Consider the following 14,173-nt stretch of genomic DNA (forward strand, 5'->3'; position numbering starts at 1 on the left):
AAAGGAGGAAGGGGAAGAGGAAGTAGATGGGGGGAGAACAGGAAGAAGAACAGGAAGACGAGAGCCAGGAACAGGAAGTGTGTCAGCCGCTGGCTGAGCATCCAAGTGCTCATTACCCAGTGCTCTCCAGATCAGGCAGAAGGCCAGCGTGAAGCAGACGAAGGCCCAGTTCCACTCGTGGTTCTTCCCGACGGTGGACACGCCCATGAAGATGAAGATGAGGGTCTCACTGACGCTGCTCAGCATCTTCATGAAGTACTTGATGGTCGTGTAGGACTTCTGAGAGACGTTCTCTTCCACGTACTTATTCATGGTCATGGCACAAGCAGTGATGCTGAAAGAGAGGATGCAGCTCGCATCCCAAGAGCTCCACTGCCCCTCTGCCCTTCCACCCGCGGCTGCGATCTCACTGCTGCATTTCTGTAAGTGAATGTGATTTGCGTGTAGCCTTGACAATCCTACTGTTTCTGGAGGTCTCTGCTAATACTTGTGGTTGAACTATCCCACTCTGTCCAACACTGTGGTCCTCTAGGGTTGTTAAACCAGATCCACACTTTCAAAGGTGTTTTCACATCAGCACCAGCAGCTCTCCTGTTAACCCATCAAATAAAGCAAGTCTAGAACAAATTTATTTATTTATTTATTTTTGGGGTGGTACTGGGGTTCCTGGAAGCCCTCCTACCTCCGGTCTACACTCCCAGACCTATTTTTTCTTTTTTAATTTGGAAACAGGGTCTCTTAAGCCAGCAAGGCTGGCTCCAAACCAGCGCGATCCTCCTGTCTCTGCCTCCCAAGCGTGGGGATTACAAGCGTGCGCCACCACAACCGGCTCAGAACAAATTTAAAACCCGTTATCTTCCTATGTAACCAATTCCTTCCGCTATGTATTTGCTCTTCCCCTGCTCTCTAAAAACCCCAAACAACTGCATGAAACCTTAAACTTGAAACTAGAGTCCCACTGGAATTCTCTCCAATCAAACATCCTCAGTGCACCCCTTTCATTTAATTTGGCTCCAGTATTTTTTTTTTTTTTTGGTATGGGGCATTATTGAACCCAGGGTCATTCTTCCTCTGAGCTATACCTTTAGCTCTTTTCTTTTAATCTTTTATTTCTTTTTTTGTTTTGAAACAGAGGCTCCCTGAGTTGCTGGGTGTCTCCGTACATTTCCAACACTCAAACCAGTGATCCTCCTGTCCCAGCCTCTGAAGTACTGGGGTTACAGGTGTGTGCAGCCACGCCTGGCTGGCTCCAGGTACACTTGATTTTTCATTCAGAATATTTGTTGGACACACTCACTTTTGTTTTATCTCAACACCTTAGATCTGGGACCCATTTTAATTAGTCTACTGTATCTACTCCAAAATGTGTGAACAGGCTCCAGGAATTCCTAAAGGAAGAAACATTTTCACTCATTTCCCTCAGGAAATAAATATTTCCAAAACGGTTGGAACCACGGGGCCCTTACGTTCCACAGTCATGATATCGATTTTGACAGGGAGCCCTCCCTCGCACACCTAGGGAAATGACCAAGTGCACGCTCCTAAGCCAGACACCCCAAGATCTCCACCTGCTTCTTCAGTGGGCAGGGGTTGCCTCTCCTCCCACCTCTCCCCACCCTGGTGCACAGCACACCACAGGCCTTGCAGTCTGGAATTTTCTAAGCATGCGCATGACTTTTACTCCCTTCTTGCCTCGCCACGCCCAAGGGCTTCTCCTTGTCTGGAATATCACTCCTGACTGATTCAGATGCTACCCAGCAAGGCAACTATACGCCCTAGGTCGCCCCTAGAAATTCAGAGTCATTATAAAGTAGCGAAGGACTTCACTATCAGAAGGAGCTGCAGAACCAAAGGAGAAGGCAGGTGGATTGAAAGCGAGCCGCCCCACCTTGCGCTGCGTGCTAACCAAGCTATTAACCAACTCCCAGCCACGCTCTGGGACGCTTTCCATAGTTTCTCAACTGCAGGGCTAGCGGATACAAAGTGTGCGTCCCGGTCTGGTACTGTCCAGTACTGCCCTCATTGCCCTAAGATTTCTGCTACCTAGAGAAATCCCCCTCCTGGGAGCCTAGGGACAGAAGGAAAGATGCAAATATCAGGGTCCTCTGAGGTGAGGTCAACCAGGTAACCACACACCTGTTTCATTATGAACATACTCTCGCCTCACAGAGAGAACACATACATTTGTTTTGGGCTTCACGTTACAATCAAACGAAGACACCTTGACCAAGCAACAACCATGCCTTTACATACCAGGACAAATAGGTGTTTCTTTTAGACCTGTGTGACTGAAGATTGCATAACATATGTGGCCTCCCCAAACAAAGAGTGGCATTATGAAACGTGCTAATAAAAGGCAGTAGCCACAAACCCGTGGCAAAGCCTCGGACATATCTGAGGGCTTATCTCACAAGAGTCCGTGTTTATAGCACCTTTACCGTGTGCCAGGGACTGTGCAAACACTTTGTATGGATTGTGTCAGTTAAGCCTCAGAACACGTTTACAAGGCAGGTGCTATTATCATGGCCATTCATATAAGTGGGAGAACAAAGGCAGACAGAGGTCCAGTTACTCAAGATGACACATGTAATAAATGGCGGTGCCAGGGTGTTAACCAGGCAAGCTGATCCAGAGCCATCGTGGCTGAGGGTCATTTGAATCCTCATTCTCTTCCAAAGTGAGCACAGCAGTACCCAATAGGAGAGAGGTCTTTCTCTCCGTGGCATGCCCTGGCCCATCCATTCTAAAGCACAAGCCTGTCTGTATTCATTTCCAATGGCTTCTGTAATAAAAAATTGTCATACATGCCATAGTTCCCAACATACATTTAAAATTCTATGCATCCAGAAGTCAAGAATCCAAAATTATGTTCACCAGGTTATCATGTTACCAGGACAGGGCTACCTTCCTTCTTGAGTCTATGAGAATCGATTTCTTGCCTTTCCAAGTTTCCAAGGCTGTGTAGACCCCTTAGCTTGTGGCCACACGAGCTGTTCCCCTAACACATCTCCTCTGAATCCAACTCTCTCACCTGCTTCTCCTAAGGATCATTATGATTGCATCAAGCCCACCTGAATAATTCAGTGCCACCTCCCCATCTCAAGATCCTTTTAGGCTCCTCGGCAAAGTCCCTTTTGCCCAGTGAGGTAAGATACTAGCACGGTCCAAGAATTAAGATGTGGACATCTTGGGGGGCCATTGATGAACTGCATTTCAGAACATCTTCATCTTTCACGTTTTGGATTAAATTTTCTTTAGCCAGACTTTTAGAAAGATGTTCCAATAGACCGTAGCGAGAGCAAAAGCTAGATTGGCTAAATTCACTTACGAATCACGTTTCATAAAGAAAAGACAGACACAGCAACACAGATTCATGAGTCTTTCATTTTAAATGTTGAGAGGAGAACGTACGTATGAAGTGTAATTTATAGTGGCCATATTACTTCTGGAAATTCTCTATGTAAAATATGCTTCAAGAGGGGATTCACTGTGAAGTCTTTAAGCTTATAGGCAAATAGGAAGAATAGTGGAAATTAATGTGCCCATTCCCCAGCTCTTTCCAGTCCTATTGGAAGCTCACAAAGTTCTACGTGTGTGCGTGTATGTCCTCATCACTCTGAATTTCACCTTACATGATTAGAAGGCACCAATAAAATTATGTTTAAAAATAAAATAAAATGGCGTCTGGCTACAGATGGTTCTTTAGACTTTCCCCGTTGCCCTCTCTCTCTGTCTCTCTCCCTCGTAGATCTGGATATTATGCTAGTTTATCATTTGAAAGTTGTTCTTTTTTCTGGTGCTAGGGATGGAACCCAGAGACATTCTACCCCCGAGCTACACGCCCCCCGCCCAATTTTTCATTCTTTATTTTGAAACAGGGTCTCACTAAGTTGCAAAGGACCTCACTAAGTACTAGCTGAGGCTGGCCGCAAACCGGGATCCTCCTGTCTCAGCCTTTCAAGTTCTGGGATTACAAGCGCGCGCCACCATGCCTGACGAAAAATTATTTTTACAAGAACAGAGGATAACGGGCATGGTGGCACATGCTCGTAATCCCAGTACTCAGGAGGCTGAGACAGGAGGGTTGCAGGTCCAAGGCCAGCCTCAGCTACTCAGTAAGGCCCTTTGTAACTTACCCTGTTTCAAAATAAAGAATAAAGCCAGGTGTGGTGGTACACACTTGTAATCCCAGCATTCAGGAGTATGAGAGGGGAGGATCGTGGTTCACAAATAGCCCAAGATACTACTTAGTGAGGCCCTTTGCAATTCAGTGAGACTGTTTCAAAATAAAAAAAAAGAATAAAAAGTAGGGCTGGGGATATAGTTCAGAGATAGAATGCCCCTGGATTCTATCCTCAGTACTGAAAAAAAAAACAAAAACCCAGAAACAAACAAATAAAAAACAGAGGACAGTGCTTTTGTGGATGTGGTAAACATTTCCCTCCAAAATCACATTCACATCTTTCATTGGGTGAAAAGTAAACAATTCAAGCAAAAAGCAATCTCCAGCGCACTCCACAAGCAACTGAACAAACATCTCTATCCAGAAACAACTGGAAACAATGCCGTAGTGTGAGAATAATAAATGGATTAATTTTACATGAATGTCCACAGGTCACTTTCCACTGCTTTGTGTAATTAGCATGACACCAGGGAGAATGCTCCTGCTGGCCAGACATGCTGCTGCTGTAACCTAACACACTTTACTACCAGCATCACTTAGCAGGGACGAGCTCCCTGGGTGGGCACCGGAGGCCCTGGCGCCAAGGTGAGCCCTGTGCAGGAGGCATATGCATGTCTTTCATGCCGATGCATGTTAGGAGATTGGGGAAAATGGTCCCAATCATTCTCCTTCCGGTCTGTCATTTGAAATTGACAAACATGGTCAATTGAGCCTAGTGACAAGATCCTAGAAGACACTAAAAGTGCCTTCATTGCAAAAAGATTTTTACTGTTGTAGTATACTTGAGCGGAAATCAAATCACCCTACCTTCAGCAACATCATAAGTGCACAGAGTTATAGTTGAGTTAGGCTCTCTCCATAGTAGGGCAGAGGATAAAGGTCCCAGGAATAGAGAAGAATAAAATCCTCCCATCCCTCTCTGGGGTGTCATCTTTTAGAGCTGAGAGTACTCGCCATCACAGTAAATGTGATTCCCCTTTAGTTTCTAGGAATCGCACGATATTTATAGAGTCAGCAAATGGTATAAGCTAGGCCCCGCCTCTCCTCAGCTTTACTAGGCTTGGAGCATGTGACCAGGTATGTCCTGGGGTTTAATTTCACATCATAGATTGCCACTGAAGCACTGCACGCTACGGAGAAGATTTCATGTCTGATGCCCACAACTTCTCGTATTCATTCTGTAACACCAATGTGATAATGTCCCCACCAAAATAATAGCCCTGGCTATATTGTAGAAAATTCTATTTGAGTTTCTTAACCCTAAACCATTCTCCAAAAAAAAGGGTATTGACCTTTACTAGTCCCAGCATAACCTACCTTTACTAGCTTATACCATTCAGCCATCCCCTCCCTCCCCTTTCCCATGAATGCTTCTCTTTACTGATTCCCATATTAGCTAACATGATTGCGGAGAGCAATCACATATCAGCCTCCCTTTTCTGAGCATCTGTGCTGAGGCCACTTCTGAGTTGGGGTCTAGGAGGACGAATACAAGTAAGACCCCGTAGCGCCCCTTTAGGAGCCTGCAGTCTAAGGGGGAAAAGGGTTGTGAAGAGATGGCTCTCACACCACACTGCATTGCTAGACAAGGGGAATGGTAAGGAGGCTTTGGAAGTCCACTGAAGGAAACAGCTTCTTTGGCTAAAAGGGGGATCATTCGTACCATATGGTCATCGAGAAGCGAGAGCTCATTGAACAGGGAAAAGAAGAGAGTCCCCAGTGTCAACAGGGGATTCGCTCTAGGAGCCCCCACCGATGCCACAATCTGAGATGCTCCCGTCTCTTATATAAAATGGCCCAGTGTTTTCAGGCAATGCACACAGATCCTCCGGTATATGCTGAACCACCTCTAGACGATTCATAATAAGTAAAAGGATGGAGATAATATGCAAATGGTTGGTATACTGTATTGCTTAGGGGGGAAATGAGAAGGAAAGGTTTGTACACGTTCATAATAGAATAATTGTGTGTGTGTGTGTGTGTGTGTGTGTGTGTATAGTTGGTTGAATCCATAGATGTGGACCCTGATGATACAGAAATTCAGGAAAAATATATGGACATGTACAAAAGCATGAAAGCATAGAGAGCTGCATATTCAGGGGACTGCTGACGGATGCTGCTACCTGGAGGAGAGAGAGGAACACACTAAGAGATGATGGAGGATGAAGGTAAGGGTCAGATGATGATAGGGTAATATGTAATGCTTAGAAGCTTAAGTTTTTTGTACAGGATGGAGAGGAAAATGCGAAATTATATCTCTGATTATATACCTATGATATATAAATACTTTTTTCACAGTACTTTAGGACTCCTTTATGGAATTCAATAAAGCCCACCTCCTTTAAATAATTGTTCTCCTGCTAACAGAATGCTCTGAGAAAGTGTGGGCTACTGTTCAGCTCCTTAGCGTGGTTCTGTTCTGTGCGCCAAGTTCTGGTCCAGTGAGTGTCTGTTCAGTCCAGTATAATGAACAGCTGGATATCTATCTTTGAGGATATCTCTCTTATCTCCTCCAATACCCAACTGCAAATGCCAATAGGAAAAATAAAAGCGTCCTCCAAACTTAGTGTAGAGTCACGTGTTCCTAATGCAGTTTGATTCAGTAGTAACCTACCTGGCTGCGTCCTTAATAGAAGTGATAGCAGATTGTGAACACATTTGTATTACAGGAAGAGATCTCTGAAGGACATGTGGAAGATATATTTAGAAGGGCTTGAACCTGGAGGACAAAGATAGTTTGTTTCCTATGATGGCTCCTCACTTTGTTTTCAACGTCCATTACAACACCTGGCCCATATGACATTCCAAAATGTGCCCAAGTTTTGACAGGTGTTGGGTTCCTTTCCATGGGACCAGGTGGAGGTCAGCCATGTCGAGAGCTCCTGATTCATTCCGCTTTGTTATTATCTTGCCTTAATTTAACTTCAGTGTATGGCGATTACCACTCATTTAGAGACGGAGACATGGAAGCACTGTAATTAGTGGGGTTCGCACCCACCAGCAATCATAGTTTCACTGATCCCTGTATCACTCAAAATACAACATAGGGAAAAATCAGCTCAGCTAATACTACTTCCATGTTCTTCGGGGGAAAAAAAAGATTTCTATTTAGATGACTGTCACGTGCTTATATTCTTAGTAGAAAGTTTCAAAAAACACGTTTTTCAACAGTACTTCAGGACTCTTTTATGGAATTCAACAAAGCTCGCCTCCTTTAGATATTTATTTTCCTGCTAACAGAATGCTCTGAGAGAGCACGGACAAGTGTTCATCTCCTTAGCGTGGTTCTGTTCTATGTAACAAGTTCCAGACCAATCAGTGTCCGCTAAGTCTAGTATAATGAATAGCCAGCGTGCCTTATCTAGAGAGTTATGGCCTTTAGAACCAAAGGGACCAGACAGCAATATTGAAGGTGGGCAATGAAGGCAGAATTCTGACTGTGAAGATAATATGTGATATATAATATCTGTGTATAATACTGCCTGTACACGTGTATAGAGAAGAGGTTGTGCCTATTATCTTATTTCAGTATACAAACACCAAAGCTTTCTCTTTTTTGAGGAGTTATTTTTTAAGGTACGCGTGCGTGTGTGTGTGTGTGTGTGTGTGTGTGTGTGTGTGAGTGTGTTAGAATTCTCTAATATCAGACAGGTGTGGTGGAGCACGTTTGTAATCCCAGCATTTGGGAGGCTGAGACAGAAGAATCCAGATTTGCAGACAGTTTCAGCTACTTAGTGAGGCCCTCTAACTCAATGAGACCCTGTTTCAAAATAAAGATATAAAATAGGGCTGGGCGTGTAGCTCAGAGGTAGAATGCCCCTGGGTCCATCCCTAGTACCAAAAAAAAAAAATTCTCAAATATCTAATCCCACATTAGGAGACTCTTCCTAGAATCTGAACTGCTCAGAGTTAGACTGATCAAATTTCACAAATTCATTTGCCCCTTTTCCATATCTATGTATGATCTAATAAGATGGGTGTGGTGGTGCTTGCTTGTAACCCCAGTATTTGAGAGGCTGAGAGAGCAAGATTGGAGGTTCGTGGCCACCCTCAAAAACTTAGCGAGGGCCGCTGCAACTTAGTGAGACCCCATTTCAAAATAAGAAGTGAAACAGGGCTGGGGTGTACCTTGGAGGTAGAATGCTCCCAAGGTTTAGAAATAGTTACAGGAAAATATAGCTCCGATAAATACGTTCTCAATTAAAACACTGTCAGATGCAAAGTGCCCAGTGTTAGTGATGATGGAGGCCCATTCAAAAGCCTCCTCTGTACTGAGTCGAGTCAGGTGTTGCAGTGACTTGGGGTACACTGCATGGTCTCAGAATAAAGTACTCACTCATGTGAGCTAAGTTAATTATTCCAGGGCATGAATTTACTATACAGTGAATCGCCTCTTCCAGGAAACCTGACAACTAAGAGAAAATAAGTTTGACATGTGAGAAAATGCAAACAAAATTGTTTTTCAAAGGACCCAACCATAAAATAATTCACCAATCAGTTCTTGAAATACGGAAACCGAAATAAGTAAATTCAAACTATTATAAATGTTACACTATTCACGGGCCTTGTTGATGTTTGTAGGGTTTCCACATCATTTTCCCTTCTCCTTCATTAATGCTTTAGACTGCAACTAATGTTGATATATCATTTCTTGGCACCTAAAGCGGCCATGGCTTCATGCAGATAAAACACACAAAGAATCACAACTCATTGTCAGAAGTGTAATGAAGCAGGAGACACCATGAGACCCACGCGGTCAGCTGGCACTAGCTGGCAGGGTGGAGAAAGGCCTCAGAGCAGCAGGAACCATTGGGTGAGCTCTGGACAGCGGAACTGAAGTTCTCCAAGTGGAGAACTACCGACGTGTGCTGGAGGAGCCCCCATATGAGAAACCACCATGCAGCCGGGCGTGGTGGTGTACTCCTAGAACCCTGGTACTCAGGAGGCTGAGACAGGAGGATCACGGGTTCAAGGCCAGCCTCAGAAATTTAGCGAGCCCTATTTCCAAGTGAAAAGTAAAAAAGGGCTGGGATATCCAGAGAGAGAGAGAGAGAGAGAGAGAGAGAGAGAGAGAGAGAGGGAGGGAGGGAGGGAGGGGGAGGGAGAGGGAGAGGGAGAGGGAGAGGGAGAGGGAGAGGGAGAGGGAGAGGGAGAGGGAGAGGGAGAGGGAGAGAGGGAGAGAGGGAGAAAAGGAGAGAAGAGAAGAGAAGAGGACAGACGCAACCAGACACATATACAGAGTATTTCGGGGTTCTACCTGAGGCTGGGGAACGTCAGTAAGAGAAGAGTGCAGCAGTCTTCAGACCACATGATCACTGGATGTTCTTGGGAATGCAAATGGCTGGGCCCTACCCAAGACCTCTAGAGAATAGGACCCCTGGCTGAGGTCTGGGATTTTGCTATGTAACAATCTTTCTAGGGGATTCTGAAATCCATCAGCACTTGCAGGAAACAAGTGGGCTGATAAGCAGAGGGTTTAGGAGAGGAAGGAGGAAGCAGACAAACAGCTGAAGCCTGAACTGCTTTATTTAAATTGTGATTGAAGGGCTAACGTAAGGGCTAACGTGGGCTTTGAAGACTATCGTGGATTTAATTACACCTTGCCGCCAATTCCCCTTGCAGAGAGTCCACCTGGACAGCTCCTCCCTGCTGCCAGGGTCATCGCTCCCTAGAGAGGGCTCCTCAGCCCTGGGGCAGCCGGCCAGCTTAGGGGGATGAACCCCAGCATTCACTCCACCGTCCCATGACGATACTATCAGTTGTGTAACTATCTGTATGTGTGTATGAACGTTTCTATGTATATATGTATATAATGTATATATGTATATATGTATATAATGTATATATGTATATAATGTATATATGTATATAATGTATATATGTATATAATGTATGTGTGTATATGATGTATATATGTATATATGTATATGATGTATATATGTATATAATGTATATATGTATATATGTATATAATGTATATATGTATATAATGTATATATGTATATATGTATATAATGTATATATGTATATAATGTGTATCTATGTGTCTATGACTCTATCTATCTATGTACTATCTATCTAGAGAGCTATCTATATACCTATCTATGGAAACCTATCTATATACATAGATACATAGATACCTATATGTCTATGTATTTATCTACCTAGATACCTATCTTTATACCAAAATAGACAGATAGATAGATAGAGATACATGTGTCACTTCCAGTTTCACTATGGCATATAATTACAATGCGCCAATAAAATTAAAATAAATAAGTAAAACCAAAATTTTAAAGATAATTTTAAAAGATATTATCAGTCGTCTGTGTGGTGCTATGGAAAAGTTCTAGAAGCACTCTGATCGTGTATTTGCCATAAAGGAGAAATGCAATAGCGTCACACCTCTGCTTCAAGATATCAGTGGAAGAGGTGAAGATGGCCTCTTTCACCCCCTGGAGGTGGCAGAACAGTTCGCGGGCAGCTTCTGTTCCACTTCTCCCTCTCTCCCAAATGTCCCTCTGCCCATCACTGAGGCGCCAATGCGCAGCATCAGCCGTCTCACCCTCACCTCTCTGTGAAGGACTGAGCTGACCTTGATAAGTGCAGCCAGCACGGGTTGGGAGGGGGGGCTCACTCAAAGCCCACTGACGTTCCTTCACTGCCTTCTACAGACAACTCATCTACTGCTCAAATGGCTGGGGCTGGTCACGTGACATGGTGTGGCCCAACCACAGTTCTCCAAACCCCTAGAATAATTGCATTCCTTCCTGGGAAATTTTCTTCCTACAGGAACTGGCAGGATAGATCTCACCTTCCTCCCCGGGGAAAGTTTTCCTAAAGATGAAAGCCCAATTTGTTTATAACCCTGGTTTTATGCTTTGGAGGTAAATTAATCTAAAAGAAGAAAGCCATTACACAAAGAAAGACTAATTTTTTTTTTTTTTTGCATTATTGGGGATGGAAACCAGGGGCATTCTTCCTTCGAGCTACACCTCCAGCCCCAATTTTTATTCTTTTTTTTATGGTACTGGGGCTCCTCGAAGCCCTTCTATCTCCGGGCTACACTCCCAGACCTATTTTGTACTTTTTTATATTTGGAAACAGGGTCTCTTAAGCCAGCGCTGCTAGCCGTGCGCCACCACGCCCAGCTATTCTTTATTTTGAAACAGGATCTCACTAGTTGCAGAGGGCCTCACTAAACAGTTGAGGCCGGCGTGAACCTGCCATCCTCCTATCTCAGCCTCCCAAATGCTGGGATGACAAGCGTGCGCCACCACGCCCTGCCTGCTGAGTAAGACCAATTTGGCAGAGCTGGTTCAGTGGCCTGGAAGTCCCTGGTCCTGTCCGAAGGCAAATCCACATCGGTCCTCCTTGAGAATCTCTTACTTACATAATCCAGTAAGCTCCCATTTTCTGGCTTAATCTGCTTTGAGTCAGGTTTCCTTCCACTGGCACAGAGCTTCCCTCTGCTGTTTGACCGCACTCCTAGCTACGGGATGCCAGATGACTAGGTTACCTCAAATAGCTGGGGATTAACTGTGAGGACACACGTGGAGAGGGCCACTTGGCCAGGTCGCTTGGGAACACCGGAGAAGTCACAGCTCAGGCCCGACGGAGGCACGGCGAGAGTCACAACAGCGGAAAGCTCACAATGGGAGAACACACAACGTCCGGGGCCACTCCTCACAGCCTCTCCTCGCCAGGGAAACCAACAGGGCTAGTCTCCGGAGTCCCACCAGGCCAGAAGAAGCAAACTGCACTTCATTAAATCCAAGTGAAGGAATAAATAACAGGGATCCTTGGAAGGCCCACCATGCCCCTGGGAGAGCAAGCCACGCCCTTCTGTGTTGGTCCGATGGCTAGGGACAAATGACCAGCGGTGTTCAACCTCAAGGAGGAAGGTTGAGCCTCACGCCATTTCACTGGTCTCTGTCTCTTGGCTGCGTTGCTTTCAGCCTGGATGGGGGTCGGGGACGCAGCATGGCAGGAGAGGGTGATGGAGGAGCTGCTCACCTTGTTTTAGCTGAAAGCAAATGAAAAGAAGGAAGGGCCAGGAGTCCCAATACCCCATCCAAGGGCACACGCCAATCGACTCACTTCCTCAAGGCGGCTCGACCTCCCAATAACACCACAGGCTGGTGATCACGCCTGCAACACGGGCTCCCTGGGGGACCTTTAAGATACAAACCATGGCACCCGCAGGGCGGAGATTGCTGCTCAAACCTTGGATGGAGAGGCTGGAAGAGTGATTTAAACCATGTGTCCAAACACGTCATTCTCAGAATTATTTACTGGACACTTATTTATAGTATCAGTTCAACACACACACACACACACACACACACACACACACACACACAATAATAAAGAAAAGCTAGTTATTTCTCAGAAATCATGCAAAGCTTATATTTCTGATTTGTTATCTTGTTGGGTTTTTTTTTTTTGTTGTTGTTGTTGTTGTTGTTTTTGGCCTGCATATGACCAGGAAAGTAATACTATTTTCTACAATATTTTGGAAACGTAAGTCAGCAGTGACTTTTTTTTTTTTTTGAGAGATACCAGTAGAATAGAGGAAGGAGGGCCAGTGGTGGCACACACTTGTAATCCCCACGCTTGGGAGGCTGAGACAGGAGGATCGCACAGGTTCGAAGCCAGCCTCAGCTACTTAGTGAGGCTCTCGGCAACTTAGTGAGACCCTGTTTCCAAATAAAGTATAAAATACGTCGGGGGTATGGCCCGGAGGTAGAAGGCCCCTGGGTTCCACCCCCAGTACCACACACGCACACACACAGAAAGGATAGATGAGGGAGATTTGGGGAGGCAGGTGGGGAGGGAAAGGAGAGATTTGATGAAAGAAACAGTTCAAATAATGCTATGTTCATATACGAAGTCATCAGTTTAAATGTCAGTAACGTGCAGGAGGGGAGGAAGCAGAGCGGCAGCGAGACAAGAGACACGCCGAGTGCGCTGCGCATGCCTGTCTCTATTCCCCTGACCCTCATCATGCTGTATAATTACAAGAAACCTAGAAGGAAAATGAACATGAAGAACTGTCAGGGAGCCGTCTTTAGAGCCAAGCGGGGGCAGCACTATTTGCTTATTCAAAACCTTCATTCTTCAAATCTCAGAAAACCAGTTCTTAACTCAGCAGCACATTGTTAAAAGTTCTGTGTCGCTTCAGTTTAGCAGGCAAGCCTGTTTCTTTTCTACCTGAAGAATTCCCCAATCCTCCCCGAAAATCTATTATATTATCTACGCTAAAAGGGGAGCATTCCTAACAAGAAAAACAATATCTATATTCTACCATTTGGGACAAATGTCATCTAAGTCATGTGACGCATTGATTTTCATAAACCAGACCAATACTGCATTTTTTGAATTTATCATGAATTGGTGATGCATGCTTGCAATTACGGTTTTTGGAAAAAACATGCGTCATTCCTACGTGTGCATGTATGTTTCTATTACTCTGGCCCTCATAAGACTGCATATTGAAGCAGCATCAGGAACTTAGTGAGATTCGGTTCAAAATAAAACATACGATAATGGGACTAAGGCTGTGGCTAAGATCAGAATATCCCTAGGTTCAATCCCCAGTGTGTGTGTGTGTGTGTGTGTGTGTGTGTGTGTGTGTGATAGAGAGAGCGACCGAGAGCGCGAGACAGCAAAAACGCATGATGAGCACTACAATATGTTTTCCCACCGAAATAGAATAGGAACTACATACATATGCAATTTCCAATTTCCTAGTCATGCTGGTTAAAACATAACAAAAAACTGGGGAAGTTAATATTCATACTATATATATCTAACCCATGATAGCCATGTATCATCTTTTCAACACCCGACCTATATAAAGATCACTAATGAGATATCCTACAACTGCTCTTCCCACTAAGTCTTACACATCTGCTGTATGTTTTAACCATGGGACATAATTTGATTTGCACTAACCACCCTTCCAGTAATGCAAGGCACATTTGGCTG

The 14,173-nt window shown here is 44.7% G+C and overlaps 1 protein-coding gene across 1 annotated transcript in view; it reads right to left on the minus strand.

Moving 5' to 3' along the window:
* The window catches only part of SLC9A2 (solute carrier family 9 member A2), a gene marked incomplete at both ends in the record, with an annotated part of 91,474 nt that overhangs the window by 26,114 nt on the left and 51,187 nt on the right, over positions 1-14,173 (minus strand). The window contains one exon of the mRNA XM_080711845.1: positions 117-334. Within this exon, the coding sequence (XP_080567971.1) occupies positions 117-334 (218 nt within the window). The remainder of the gene's footprint in view (positions 1-116; positions 335-14,173) is intronic.

Source organism: Muscardinus avellanarius, assembly GCF_963383645.1.
Source record: "Muscardinus avellanarius genome assembly, chromosome: 15".
NCBI classification, from domain to species: domain Eukaryota; kingdom Metazoa; phylum Chordata; class Mammalia; order Rodentia; family Gliridae; genus Muscardinus; species Muscardinus avellanarius.